General features: G+C 38.1%; 1 protein-coding gene across 1 annotated transcript in view; it reads right to left on the bottom strand.

Annotated features, from left to right (window-relative positions):
- The window catches only part of sash1b (SAM and SH3 domain containing 1b), a 65,656-nt gene extending 50,898 nt beyond the window's left edge, over positions 1-14,758 (bottom strand). The window contains exons 1-2 of the mRNA XM_057343213.1: positions 14,400-14,758; positions 12,607-13,197 (exon numbers count right to left, since the gene is read on the bottom strand). Coding sequence (XP_057199196.1) covers positions 12,607-13,146 — 540 coding nt within the window. The 5' untranslated portion in view covers positions 13,147-13,197; positions 14,400-14,758. The remainder of the gene's footprint in view (positions 1-12,606; positions 13,198-14,399) is intronic.
- Between the last annotated feature and the right edge of the window lie 492 nt (positions 14,759-15,250).

The following is a 15,250-nucleotide window of genomic DNA, read 5'->3' as shown; positions in this document are numbered from 1 at the left end:
AGAGGTGTGAGAGAGAAGCGTCGGACAAAGCAGATTACTTTCCTTCACGCTTCTGTGCCCGTGTGCAGGGGAGCGGCCGTAAATCTGAGCGGAGGTGTTAGAGTGCAAACGTTCAGTGCAGCCGCCGCCGTAATCCATCAAAGAGCTCGCTCACTTTTTTTAAAGAACACAAAAAGCACACAATAAACGCATCTGTAGGGCACAATAGCGTTAAATATCGCAAATGTGCAGATTTGTTTTTATGCACAAGTTGTAATGATGCTTTCTTTTCCTGAAAAGAATGTAAAACATGTAGGTTGGATATATAGTTTTCCGTTTTTAATCTAAAATCATTTAAATTGATTTAACAAACTTACAGCATTGTCGTATGGTGCATTGCATTATTTCGTTTATTAAAGGGACAGTTCACCCACAAAATGACATTTCTGTCATCATTTATTCACCGTCATGTCATTCCAAACCTGTATGTGACTCTTTCTTCTGAGGAACACAAAAGAAGATTTTTGATGATTTTGTGTTCATACAATGGAAGTCAATGTTGTTTGGCTACAAACGTTCTTCAAAAGACCTTCTGTTGTGTTCTGCAGAAGAAGAAAAACTCATACAGGCTTGGAATGACATGAGGGTGAATAAATGATGAATGAATTTTCATTATCAGGTGAATTACCTGTTTAAATTATTGCATATCGTGTTTTCTTCAATATCGTGCAGCCGTAATGCATCTCTGTCAACTGGTTGTGTCATGGTTTCAAAAAGTGCCGACCAGAAGCGCTTCCCTTTCCAAAATGCTGAAATCTACATAAAGCATTTTCAGTAGGGCTGGGCGATTAATCGTAAAGTAACCGAAACCGACATTCAGGACCTCTAATCGACGTCATTTTCCCATGTCGGTTATTTCGATTACTTTCCCTTTAACATCCATGTCGACGGGTGCCGCTACCTCACTTTTTTCTTATCAGAGTAAAAGGAGACTTCAAATACTGCATTATTTTTGGCCGTAGACATGCATGTAAGACAGTATTAGAAACTGTAAGTGGTCTACTTTTACGTGCGTACACTCACAGTAACAACAAAACGTCGCGATTTTGTAAAATAAAGAAAATTAATGGGACGCGTCATCAGCCACCTCTGTCTCCACTCCGCTCCCATATTTCTGAAACGCGTCACTAAACTGATCCATAACTCTGCAAATACTTATCACACAAACATGAAACGTATGTCTAAAGAACGCTTAAAATGTCTACTTTTAAATGACCCTATTCAGATTGAAATCAAATATTCCATGATTATGTAATATGCATGGAACACAGGTACGGTTGAGAAATATTCTCCCTCCCGTTTAGTGATCACAGGACTTTAGTCCAAAAATGTGCATATTGGGGGAAATATAGATATACTGAAACACGTTTACTTCATATTTCTTTACACAGACTAGTGAGTTTTAAGCTTCGTTCAACTATAAAAACTCAGTTCAACTCCATCTGTTTCGTTCATGCGACAGCTCTTATGACTGCAGGATGTGTCTCCAGGGTCCTAAAGCACACCCGATTTCCCCACGACACATGCAGACACATGATTTGCTGATTTGTGTTGCATTTGTTCTCCTGTCTTCAGCTGCAGCAAAGGCAACATTTCCAAAAAATAACACAAAGATGTGTATTGTTCGAAATGTTCAATAAATAACCATAAATATAGTTTGTATTTCCTTTGATTATTTGAATATAATATGAGATAAGAAATGTTTAATTAGAAAAAATATATTTACAGTACAAACCATGTCAGTGAACTGAGGTAAAAAAAAAAGAAAAAAAAGAAATAAACAAAAACAAAATAACCGTTCAATAATCGTAATCGAGAGAATTTTTTTTTTATTTTAGGCCAAAAGTTATTTATGAACTATTTCTGTCTGAAAACTGGAGTAAATCTTTACAGTATATACTGGAGCTGCGAGGCAGACGTTATTATTCCCTAAAGTATGAGGGTGAAACACGCCATGAGCTTTACATCTCACAAACGGCTTTCTGAAAAGACACACACAGCTGTCAGCTGTGAGGAGGCGAGGGGCCGCCGGCTCTATTCACACATGAACTTCTGCTGTGCACCTCCTGTCCAGAACTGTCCGCAGACTCCAGAGAGAGACACCAGTCACTCTGACAGACACACGACCGGAGTGGTGCATTGTTCTGGATTTGTCCGATGGAAGGGGTTTGTATGACAGGACACTTCCACGGGGCCCCCACTTCAGGGCTGTCACCATTATGAAATTTGGCTGACGATTAATTGTCCAATAAATCATTGCAATTATGACGATTAATTGTCTGTTTTAGAGCTTTGACATTTAATTCTCATACACTTTTTATTCAGCTTTGAAACGACCATATTGTTCTGAATATAAAGACTATGTTCTTTTTCTTGGAAATACATAGGAAAAAATTGGGTCATCATACTTAAGGTTTAGGCTTTTACCTGTCAATAATACAACCTCCAAATACTTGTAAATGAAGTAAATTGATCAGGAGTGAATTGAAGCCTCCATTAAAATGCTATCAGTCATAGAAAAGCTTCTAGTCTGTTTTTTTCTCACTTGCAAGACTACAATAAAATTTTACTTCTATGTTAATGAGATTTTGGTAGACTGGTTTTCACACTGAAATAATATTAAATTGTACTGCGGGTTATTTTTATGGTATATGCTTTTTTTTTTTTAAGTGATTGTTTTGTGGTGGTACATTTTACAAGTATTACCATGCTTTAGTTACAATATATACACTAAAATATGCAATATGCAGATGCACTACAGCTCCCCCTAGTGTCTTCTATAGAGATGTGCAATAATTGCGATGATCTGAAACCATCGCGATGAGGTCAAACAATCTCGATGAGACGATTATTTAATAATCTTGACAGCCCTACCCCCGCTCTCTGCGACAAAGGAAATATTTACATGTAAATTCGGCTGAAAAGTACAAGTGCGTGTTGTCGTTTGCTTTGATCATCCAGTGTAAAATGAAAAGTGACGGAAATCCCGTTTGAAATTGAGTGATTATTTCAGTGTAATTGGCACCTGTAGCTCCCAAAAATCATGTAGGCTATAAAGAAAATGAGGCAAATGCATGTGGAAAAACTTCGACAAACATGCAGATCAAACATGACAGTATGGTCAGAATCTGGTTCGCTCGGAGCAAAAGACACGATTATTCATAGCAAATAAATGGCGTCAATGCACATTACTTAACAAAACACTCAAACATCTTATACACATATTATAAAACGGATTATTTTGAATCGTGTCAAACAAACCTTCCGTAATACAAGTACACGTTCAACAAATCTGACAAAATCCACATCTCTTATATAACCATTGTGTGAAACTATACAAAACTCCAGAGAAGGCAGCAGTGTTGTGTAATTGATGGTTTTCATATGATTTTGCTGACAGCGGTACAGTAAAAAGCTCTGGATTTGGCACCAAATAACTCTTGGTTGGTTGCTGGCCGTGTCTGATCGCCGGCGGGCGTAACGGCAGTGTGCCAGCGGAAACCAAGCAATGATAGAGTGACCCGTCAACACTACAGAGATAACTAGCAGTTTCCACACGCTAGAGATGATCCACCCAAGTGTGAAAAAGTGATGCTACCCCTCAAATATAACATCATATACACCAACACATCAACAACTTAATGATCACTGAGACATGAGGGATATTTAACAGCCTGATGTTCATACGCGGGTGCAAAACAAAAAATACCAGCTGTTCTATAGCCTACAAATAGCGATCCATCACATGAAGTCAGGCTGGGTGGTATGAAAGTTTATATTGAAGGACAGTTTGTGTATATCGTGGTATGTAAATAAGTGGTTGTGGCAAACTCACATGTTAGATCGAGTGAGACTAGGGCTGGGTTTTTCAAACAAATTGGCGATTCGATTCTTATTCTTATGGTTTCGATTCGATTCAATACCGATTAGTTATCAGTACTTAGATTAAAATGCTAGTTTTGCAGACATGGAATCCATATTTAAATATATATGCTGGTAACTGAAATCCTCCTACTTAGGGCTGGGTATCGATTCTGATGTTCGATTCGGATTCACAAGCTCTCGATTCGAGTCAATTATTGATTTAATACAAATCCTATATACTCCGCTATATTAGTGAAACAGAAGAGCCCACACATTTATGTTTGGAATTACTTTTCATTTTTACTTTGGGTAACCAAACACGAAACCAACATTATTTTTTATTTCATCAGTTAATTTCATAACAACATGAAACATGTTTATAAAAGTAAAACAGATTTCAACATTCAAAACGGGCACATAAATATCAGCGCGAGTGATAGTGACATCTTCAGGACGAGACGCTAAATAGAGAGCACACGCATTTCCCGATTTCCCGAATCGATATTGTTTCATTAAATTGAAGATCGATTAAAATCGCAGAATCTATATTTTTTTACCCAGCCCTAAGTGAGACGTTACAAGTGAGATGAAGAAACACAGAGCAAGATAAACATACACATCAAGAAAACAGCTGTGGTGTGGACATGGTTTGGGTTTCAATATATTAAATATTGTGGTATATATTGTTAGTACCATAAAATAAAATTACTCACACAATGAAACAGGTTGTTGGTCATACCGTCCACTCCTAATGTGATGCATTTCTAAAGGTGCGTTCACACCAAGAGCGAATTATATGCGCGAGTAAATTACATACAAAGTCTATGCACATATGGGAATAGATGCAAATTCGCACGGGTCGCTGCGAATTGCCGCGCAACATTCGCTTTAATCGTGTCTTGCATGCAAACTGAAAAATTAAAACTTGAGCAGCGTATTTGCGAGTTTATTGCATACAGCGGTTTGAAACATCCGGATGCGCGAAGACATGCAAAAAACAAATGTCATGCAAAAAAATATAATCCCCCGAGTAATACAGAGCGAGGAATGCTTTGCGTTTGGTGTGAACACAGAATAAGAGTTTTGAATGCGCAGACGTTCAGTAGAAATTTTATTTAGAAAATGTAAAGGTAGTTGCTTAGTTTTCTTTGCCTGCATTTATTTTAGTTTGTTTTCTAGTTGAATTCAAGTTAAAAAAGACAAGTTATTTGTGTTTTTTGAATGTTGTTTATAGGGAAGAAACGATTAAAGGGTTTAATGGTTTATCGTGATAATAATGTCCAACGGTTAGTATTACCGCGTCATATTTTCATTACCGTTAAACCGTACCAGTGTTCCGGCTTGAAAAACCCTGTACAGCATCAAACAAAGTTATCTAGAGTTTAAGGTAGATGCAACTTGAAACGTGGGTTTTGTTCATTTATGTCAGGAGAGTAAATCAGGAGTTTCGACATTCAGATTAAAATAATGTGAGACGCACCTGATTCACGTCTGCTCCTGTGAGCTTGTGAAGACTTGCTTCCCTAATTAGGACTTTAATCCAAACAGGTGCACATTTGTGGAAATTTAGATTTACTGACTCACTTTTACTTCATATTTCTTTATACAGATCCATAATTTATATTCATTTTTCATTAATTGTTGTGATATGATGAGTTTGAAACGCCGTTCAGCTTGTTTCTTCTGCTATGAGCGCTGTTATGAGTGCACATGTCATGCCGCTTTCTCCTGGGTCCTAAAGTACACCCCTATTTCTCATCAATTTCTCAAAAAAAATTACGCACTTAAGGTTGTGTTTAATCTGAACTAGGAAACTTTTACCTCATGCCCCCAACATGCCATGAGTAATATGAATGTTATTTATTTGATGTAAATCAAACAAAATTACATTTACAGGTAAAGTACTTTTTTGACATTTCCAGAACATGTTAATAGAACCGTGATAATGTTGTTCACTATAATCGTGATCTGAAATTGTCACGCCGTTACATCTCTAGTTGTGTCAGTGATTATTCATGTTTAATAACCATGATCTTAATATTGGCCAAAAATAACCGTTTTTATGATTTATTTTTGTCATAATCGAGCAGCCTCAATTTTGTCAACAGCCTCGGTTACATCCATCAGTTCTCACGGCTTCAGTTTGTTTTGTGAGTCTATAGATGTGTGAGGATTGTTGAATTTCAGCTCTTGTTTTGACGGGCTCCTTGGTTCTCTCGCTGCAGCCGGTAACATTTCTTCGCACAGCTGTGTTCGCTCAACTAAAGTGTTTGAATTATAGAGAATCCAAATCCCGTCTGTCTGCTCATATAAATGCAAAACAGGCGCTGAACGCAGAGCATAATCATCCCGTCTCCCTGGTACAACAGATCTGCACAACATCTATACACTGTATTATATGATGACTCGCAAACCTCAAAGCAAATAGATTTAAAATTCTGCACATCAGACTGACATCAGTGTTTGAGAACAATCACATCATGTGGTCCAGACACTTTACTGCTGGTGTTTTAATCCACTAAAGAGATGCTGTGATTTCATTGAAACACATCAGATTGAGCTCTGACTGTTAGCTCATTTACAACCGCCCTAGATTACAATAATTGTTCCGCTAACACAGTTAAACCGACAAACTGTATGTGTCGCTTCAGAGCATCCATGCATGAAGGCGAACAGAGACGGGAAACACAAATTGATTGTGCCGTACAGCAGACAATATAAGCCAACGTCCAATGGCACATCCCATTTTCCCAGAATGCAACTGGAAGCGAAATAAGGCCCATCAGCATTGATTCAGTGCTCACCGCCTGACAGTCTGTCCCACAAATGAGGCTCAGACACTCCATTTCCATTTATCGACAGGATTTACTGGACTTTAGTGATGTTTAATGAACACACATGAGAGATACGTGCCTTTTTATTTTTAGTCATCATTTTAGTTCTTAAGGTCCCCGTGAACCGGAAGTTTATACTTCTGTATTTTTTATGCATTTCTGAGTAAAATGTAATTTCGATTGAGAAAAAAGTGGTCGTGGCTTTCGTCTTTCTCTGCGATTTGATTGGATGTATAAAGAAAGCCGTTGCATTTTGAAATGGAACTGGCAGTAGACTGACAGTTGAAGGGGAGGAGTTAACGGATGCTCCGCCCAAGCCGTCTAATTTACGTCATTTAAGATGGATAGTTATTACATGACCGAAGTGCATTTTCAGATTTGAATTTAAGATTATGAGGGCACACAAATTTTAAAAAGAGAATGACCCACATTGATAAACTATTTACAATAAACGCTGCAATGTTTGATGAAAAAATTGTAATTTTTAATTTCACTGGGACTTTAAAGTACTGTAAGTGCTTATACGAGCAAAGCAAGTCTTGACAATTAGACAAGGTTTTGCTGCTTATGTAAAAAAGAAAAAAATCACAGATGAGATCTCAGTAATATCTTTATTATTACTTCTAGACATCAGTGAGATTAAATGGAGAGCCCATGGAAATTTTGCTTAAGTCTCATCTGCTTCTCAGATATTTCTACTGAGAAAAACAGCTAGAAATCACCCAAATGTGTGTGTCATTAGAGTTTCAGAAGAGATGTCAACAACGTGTCAAACTGAGCTCAGATTTCTCAAGTCTGCGATCAAAAGTCAATATTATTGAAGATTTCTCATCAAATCCAGATGATTACACCTCCAGACTCTTCATGCGTTTCAACAATTACACTCTCATTTGATTCTCTCTTTATTTCTCCTAAGTGGATCCTTAGAACCCAAATGAGAACTTCATCAAATCTCCTGAGCTTTGAAAGAGCAACATCTGAGCAATAACGTTTTCCTCTGCGGCATCTGAGACAGACACGTGAGCAGAACTCGGACCATTCACGTCATCGGTCAATGACAATCAGATGTCTGAGTGGGTTTAAACTGCTGTTGTAAGGCCACAGGTTCATGTGAAATGACATGTATGTTGGGTGGTAATCCCTCAAACTCAAGTAATCCCAACTGCTGGGGTCACAGCTGTGGGGTCACCCCGTACCCTCGGGTCACCCGGAGATAAACATCACAGCGGACCTCTGCCCACAGCAGCAGGAACATTCATTCATTTCACACATTTAATAGTCAGTGCGAGCAGGTGCGTTCTCCAACGCTCTTACGTACGCTTTCAGATCCTATTGCTAAACATTCATCTACAGCAAGAAGAACACTCAAGCAAGCGCATGAGCAAGTTTTACTATGGAAAAATATCTATAGAAAATATAAAACTTTGGTTATATTAAAGGGGTCATATGACACGGCTGAAACGAATATTATGGTTTGTTTTAGATGTAATGTATGTGTATACAGGATTTAAGGTTCAAACACGCTGTATTTTCCACATACCGTACATGTTTGTATCTCTTTGCTCCGCCTCTCTGAAACACGCAGATTTTTAACAAAGCTCATGGCTCTGAAAAGCGAGGTGTGCTATGATTGGCCAGTTCACCAGTGCGTAGTGATTGGTCGAATGCCGCAAGCGTGTGAGGGAAATGTAACGTCTCTTACCATATTTGGAACATCAGGTTCCTCTTCAATTGGACTGACAGGTACGCCCACCTTACTTGCGTATATATTTGGGCGGTCTTAGTCAACTCAGACCACCAACTGATGTAGATTTGTGGGGGTGTGGTTACACGAGGCGTTTCAGGCAGGTCTGGGTGAGCATTCGCTTTCAGATAGAATGCATCTTTTGTTCCCACACTTTCATTTTTGCAATTTTACGTGTCTAATACACGCATGGGCAATTTATAACACCCCAAAGACACAGAAAAACACGTATTCGCGCCATATGACCCCTTTAAATATGTTTTACAAACTTAAACCATTATTGTGACGCATATCGTACATCGCATTATTTAGCATACTATCGCATACCGCATTCAATATCGCACAGCCCTAGTTGAATACATGACTCTTTCTTCAGTGAAACTGAATTGAAAAATGTTTTAGTGGTTTTGTGTTCATAAAAAACGGAGGTCAATGGGGTTCAATGTTATGATCAACATTCTTTAAAATTTCTACTTTTGTGTTCTGCAGAAGAGAGAGACTCATACAGGTTTGTAATGACATGAGGGCGAGTGAACGACTTAGAGTTTTCATTTTTGGCTGAGTTATCCCTTTAACAAAGAGTGTGCGTCTGAGCTCAGATATGTAGTGTTTAAGAAGTTCATTCAGCGACAGCAGCTGTGCACACTGACCCGTGTGTCTCACTCCCCTGTGGATTATCCAATGACAATTTAACCTAAATTTGACAATTGTAATTGACGTGAGTAAGCGATCCATCTCTGTCTGAGTTTAATTCATCTATCAAGCTGCTAAAAACAACAGCAGTGATCTAGACGTGATCTTCAAGAACTCTCAGATCATGTCTGGGTGTCACGTGACCATCTACAGCATCATTTATAATGAAAACATGTTACATCACTCGACAAGTTCTGTGTAAAGCACTACTATATGGAACCAATACAAAAAACAGATTCGCCCCGAATAAAACAACTGATTCACTCGGATTCAAACAACAGATTCACTCTAGATAACACAACTGATTCAAACAACTAATTCGCCCAGATATAAACCAAAAACTCAATCCGATTCAAATAACTATTTCACTCAGATTTAAACAACAGATTCACTCTCAATAAAACAACCGATTCACTCTGAAATAACAGATTCACTCTTAGGAAAACAACAGATTCAATCTGATTTAAAAACAATTCACTCAGATAGAATTAACAGATTCACTCGGAGTAAAACAACTGAACTGATTCACTCGGATTCAAATACTCAACTCACTCAAATATAAACAACAGATTCGCTCTAAATCTAACAACAGATTCGCTCCGATTCAAACCACACAATCTTTTTGGGGGGGAAGACAATGTGACAAAGTTTTAGAATGAAACGTGGAGCAGCATTCAAAATCCAGTTCAAGCCTAATCCAGAGACAAAACAGAGCTGAGATGTCTCCAGCGTTCCCCTGATACACAGCAGACCAGTGACTCACCTGGACAAGACCGTCAATGTACATTTGAGTTAAACACACGAGATCTATTCACCACAAGACGACAGTTCTGACATTATTTTCTCACATCTGCGTTGTTTCAGAAATGACAAAGTAACACCTACTCAGAGATGGACGCAAAAGAGAAATGATCTGTGAATAAAGACACGTTGGGCTTCATTTGAAATGCACTACAGTGTGAAGTCATAAAGACTTGTGTGTTATTTAATGTGTATTTCTCCTTTCAGAAGCTTGACAGACACGATCTTTAGTATATGAAACAGAACAGCATCAAGATTTTTCACAAAATGTTTCTTGTTGTGTCCCATTGAAGACGACAAAATCACAAACGGCAATGAGTAAATAATGACAAAGACGGTTCCTGTAAGCCTTAATTTTCTTCTCCCAACATCCCTTTCAGTCCACAGTGAAGCACCCGAGCGTGTTTAAATCAAGCGCGCTCAATCTCTGCACACAAGCGCTCATCTCAATTTGCAAGACAATCCGGAAAGCAGCGGTTTGCATTCCGTGAAAGCAGGAAAGCAAGAGAAGACGTTTTAAAAGTGGGACACTCTTTACAAATGCAAATAGCAGTAATGATAATGAAGACTTCGGCGTGGCGTGAGACATTGAATGCTTCTCTATATGCCGAGACCGTAATGAAGTCACCTGTCACCAGATAGATGGGACGAGATAATGGAGACACGACTCGAGACAGAAGAAATGCAGCGGAGGGTCGGCAAAAGCTCACCGCAGACTCATGATGAGCGCTGTCAGAGATCCACGCTGTTACAGGCTGACAACAGACAATACTGGGTTTATATAAGACATACTGGTTATCATAAATCCTCATATGATGAGTACAAATGTCAAGCAAAAAATTGAAATAAAACCAGGGAGCGATTTGATGTGTTCACTGAAAATTATTCGTTTAAAATGTGATATTCCAACACTGCAAAAAAAATCATTTCAGTTATTAAAGGGATAGTGTACGCAAAAATGAAATTTCTGTCATCATTTACTCACCCTCATATTGTTCCAAACCTGTAAACATTTCTTTGTTCTGCTAAACACACAGGAAGATATTTGTAAGAATGTCAGTGACCAAACAAATCTCGTCCCCCCATTTACTGCCATAGTAGAGAAAATAAATACTATGGGAGTCAATGGGGGATGAAATCTGTTTGGTCACTGACATTCTTACAAATATCTTCCTTTGTGTTCATCAGAACAATGAAATGTTTACAGGTTTGGAACAATCTGAGGGTGAGTAAATGATGACAGAATTTTCATTTTTGGGTGAGGTATCGTTTTAATATGTATAGGCTGCTTTTTCAGTATTTTCCTCTTTTTCTTCCGGTAAATATAAACGTATAAATCTAAGAAAAAAAGTTTGTTTGAGAAGCAAAAGCTTGATTTGCTACAGCAAGGCTTTGGGTTCGATTACAAGGGAAACAAATAAAACGTAAAGACAGATGCCCTATAAGTGGTTTTAGTCGGACAGGACAGCATGAGCCAAATGTACAAAAAAGTCCAACTAAGTAAATAAATAAGAGAAAAGATGAAAATGCAGGTAGATTTATGCCTAAACTAAGAAAAAAGGGGTACATAAAATAACAATTCAGGATGCACTATCACAAAAATGAAAAGGAGAAAAATGATGTGCAACACGTATCTGTTTACATCTAAAAAAACTTTGTGACCTTCATGACACTTTAATATCATATGCAATGTAGCGTCTCAAGTAAATTTCACCCGTTTTATGTATATTTTGAACTACACGGCTTTAGAAAATGTTTTTTTTTTAAAGGGAATGTTTAATATGGGCATTCATTCATTCGCTATGGTCTGTTTCTTAAGGGTCCTTATTTTTAAGTCACTTTGCTAAATGAATAAATGTAAAAGCAGATTAAATAGACATAAATATATACTGATAAATGCTAATAAAACACTTTAACATTCACTGCATTATTTAAAAGCTTTTAGGCGTCAGATGATGTTCACTGGAGATAATGGGATGGTAAATCACTCTATTAATAGCGCTCGGTGTATTTAATGGATGACAGAAGTTGTTCTGGGGGTTATCGATTAGAGCCGAGACTCGGATGCTCTCAAAGCCCCCGGCGTGTAACACAGCTTGTCAACAATCCAAACGCCTTTGACTGTTAGAATCATTTGTGTCGGATATGGTAAACGGTACGTACAAGCATCAAGCAGTACAATACAATATTAAACAAATGTTAAGGGAACATTTGTGATACCATGTTTACTATGGATGACTTCATGGACCAATAACTGTGATCAAAAACCCAAAAACAGAAGCGGACGTCTCAGTAGCAAACTATACAGACGACCTTGCCAATAGACAGTGTACATTATAAAGTAGATAAGTACAAGTAAAATAAATCTAGTTTATCAATTGTGCATCTTATTGGGCACCTTAAAACAACCCAAAGCGGTCGACCACTAATAAGCAAGTAAATATAATAACGGATGACATTTACAAGAGACATTTTCCAGACAAACCCTGCCTATGATGTTTAATGCCCCCAAAAGGGCAATAAACGCAGACACCAGGTGGGCAAATCTCAAACCAACGGGTAACCTTTGAAGGAGAGACTAAAATGTCAACATCTGTTTGAACACCGAGGATGTACATTTGTAATACACACCTTATACGAGAATGGCATTTTGCACAGATCAATTCCATCCTTCACCAGTTTATCTCGTATCATGATCTTCAGCTTGAGTTTGGGATAAACCACCGGCTCCTTGCGGTCCTCCAGTGCCTTGATGTCACCGGAGAGTCCAGATCTGGGTTTATCCCATGTAGAATTCACCCATGATTTGGTGAATTTCTGTCGGCAGTCGCTGAACTGAGATGTGTGGGGGTACGTGCCATGAGGAAGGGGCTCTAAAGTGAAATAAAGTCCTGGTTTCACCTTCTTGTCCTCATCTCGGAGTCTCTCCACGGCTCGGAGAACCTTCTCCCGGTGATGTGGGGTCAGGATACCTATGGCATCCAGGTCGGGGTCTCCGATCTGTTTGCACACCTCCAGGTCATCATATCCGTTATCAACGAATGACTCCACATACTGGCACAGCTGGAGGGTTTTCAACCACTCGTAGACAATTGTGGCTCCGTGGTCCATCATTCCCAAACAATTATTATCCCAAATTATTGCTTTCCTGTAGCTCAGTGGTATGAGCATGGCATTAACAACGCCAAGGTCGTGGGTTCGATCCCAGGGGATTGCACATACCTAGAAACAAATGTATAGGATAATGCAATGCAAGTCTCTTTGGATAAAAGCTTCTGCCAAATGCAAAAATGTATTGCATATTCCCAAAGCCCTCAGTTCTTTTTTGCCGGCAGCATCAGTGCCCTGCTGAAAAAGACACATTAGAAAGCATCACAGAAATTCTATTGGATTGAATGGTTTTAAAGGGATTTGTATTGATCTCAATGGAAACTGTAATGGTTCTACTGGTATGTGATGGATTCTATTGGTGGGGTGTTAAATCCGATTGGAAAATGCCCAAAACACACGACAAAAATAATTTTGTAATGGTTTTAAAGGAAAAACCTAATGGTTCATAATGGTATTTTAATGGAAACCATAGTCATTTCTGTAATGGTTTCTATTGTTTTTTCAGCAGGGTACCAAAAATAATTTTGTAATGGTTTTAAAGGAAAAACCTAATGGTTCATAATGGTATTTTAATGGAAACCATTGGAATTTCTGTAATGGTTTCTATTAGGTTTCTATGGTTTTTTTCAGCAGGGTACCCTGCTGAAAAAAAACAATAGAAACCATTAAAGAAGTTATAATGGTTTTAAAGGGATTTGTATTGGTTGTAATGGAAACTGTAATGGTTCTACTGGTGGGATGTTAAATCCGATTGGAAATAATGCCCAAAACACACAACAAAAAGAATTTTGTAATGGTATTAATGGAAAAAGCTAATGGTTCATAATGGATAATGGAAACCATTAGAATTTCTGTAATGGTTTCTGTTGGGTTTCTATTGTTTTTTTACTACCCTGCAGAAAAAAACACACATTAGAAATCATCACAGAAGTTCTATTGGATTTAATAGGTATAGTGGGAATTGTATTTGATTTATGGAAACTATAACGGTCTCTGTGGGTCTCTACTGATGTGTTGGGTTCTATTATCTGCCGGAAAGGAACCAATAAACACCTCGATTAAATCCTACTGGAATAAACGCACTACATAAATGCATTTTTTAAAATGGTTTCATTGGTAAACAGCTGAAGGTTTGTATTGGAAACAATTGGAATTGGAATGGTTTTTTAGCAGGAAAACTAGACTGCAGAACTAAACAACAAGTGCATAACACAACAGATTTATGCATTCTCAAATGATCCCATCCTCATTTCATTTCGCTTTACAGTACGTTCAACGCATTTACGTAAACAAAGTTCAAAGTGCATATTTACCTCGACGGTAACTTTCAACACACGAATGTCGACATCGATCCCGCGATCCCGTCCCAAAAGTGTTTCTTTCCTCACATATTCGTGTTTTCATTGCACACGAGCACGCAAGTTTATGATCGAGACACAATAAAGCAGATGGAGATACAGTGTAGCGCTCGAATCATCCGCTGTTCAGTAAATAAACTGGCGTTTGTATCTAGTGTCATTGAGATTCGCTCTTTCACAAAGTCGCTTTCTTTCGTGTGTCCGTATATTTTCCATAGCTCTGAACCTCCAGACAACAGCGATTGCAGGTAACAGAAAAGATGTCACGGACAGGGTTGTAATCCAACGGAGCCCTAAACGCCAAATTGAAGTTTCCCTCCCCTTCATTCTGATGCGTCAAATCTCGTGTTGATTTTGGCGACTCCTGCAGGCCGTTTCCGGAACTGCGGCGCTGTTAGAAAACCGTAATTAGTCGAGATAAAAGGACTTACACGGTGGATCTAATCCTTTTTGACTTCAAGCCCTCCCTGTTGTCCACAACATTTAAATGCCCCATTACTCACAATTTCTTCCCAATAAAATATTGTAGAGCTTGCAGTAACCTAAAATATATATATTTTTTGTTTGTTTGTTTTTGTCACATACTTAAAAAAAACAAATGTATAGTACAATGCAATGTAAGTCTCTTTGGATAAAAGCTTCTGCCAAATGCATAAATGTAAATGTTATAAACTAATATCTTAATTTCTATATTAGTTTAGATAGATATTTTAGATTTTGCAGCCTATTTTCTTGCGTTTTGTCTTATTTCAAACAATTTTAAGTCCTATTGAGGCCTTCTTGTTGAGTTTCACTGGGTTAATATA

Source organism: Triplophysa rosa, linkage group LG10 (assembly GCF_024868665.1).
Source record: "Triplophysa rosa linkage group LG10, Trosa_1v2, whole genome shotgun sequence".
Taxonomy (NCBI): Eukaryota; Metazoa; Chordata; class Actinopteri; order Cypriniformes; family Nemacheilidae; genus Triplophysa; species Triplophysa rosa.
Note: the sequence above shows the minus strand (reverse complement) of the source record. Positions and strands in the feature narration are given on the sequence as shown.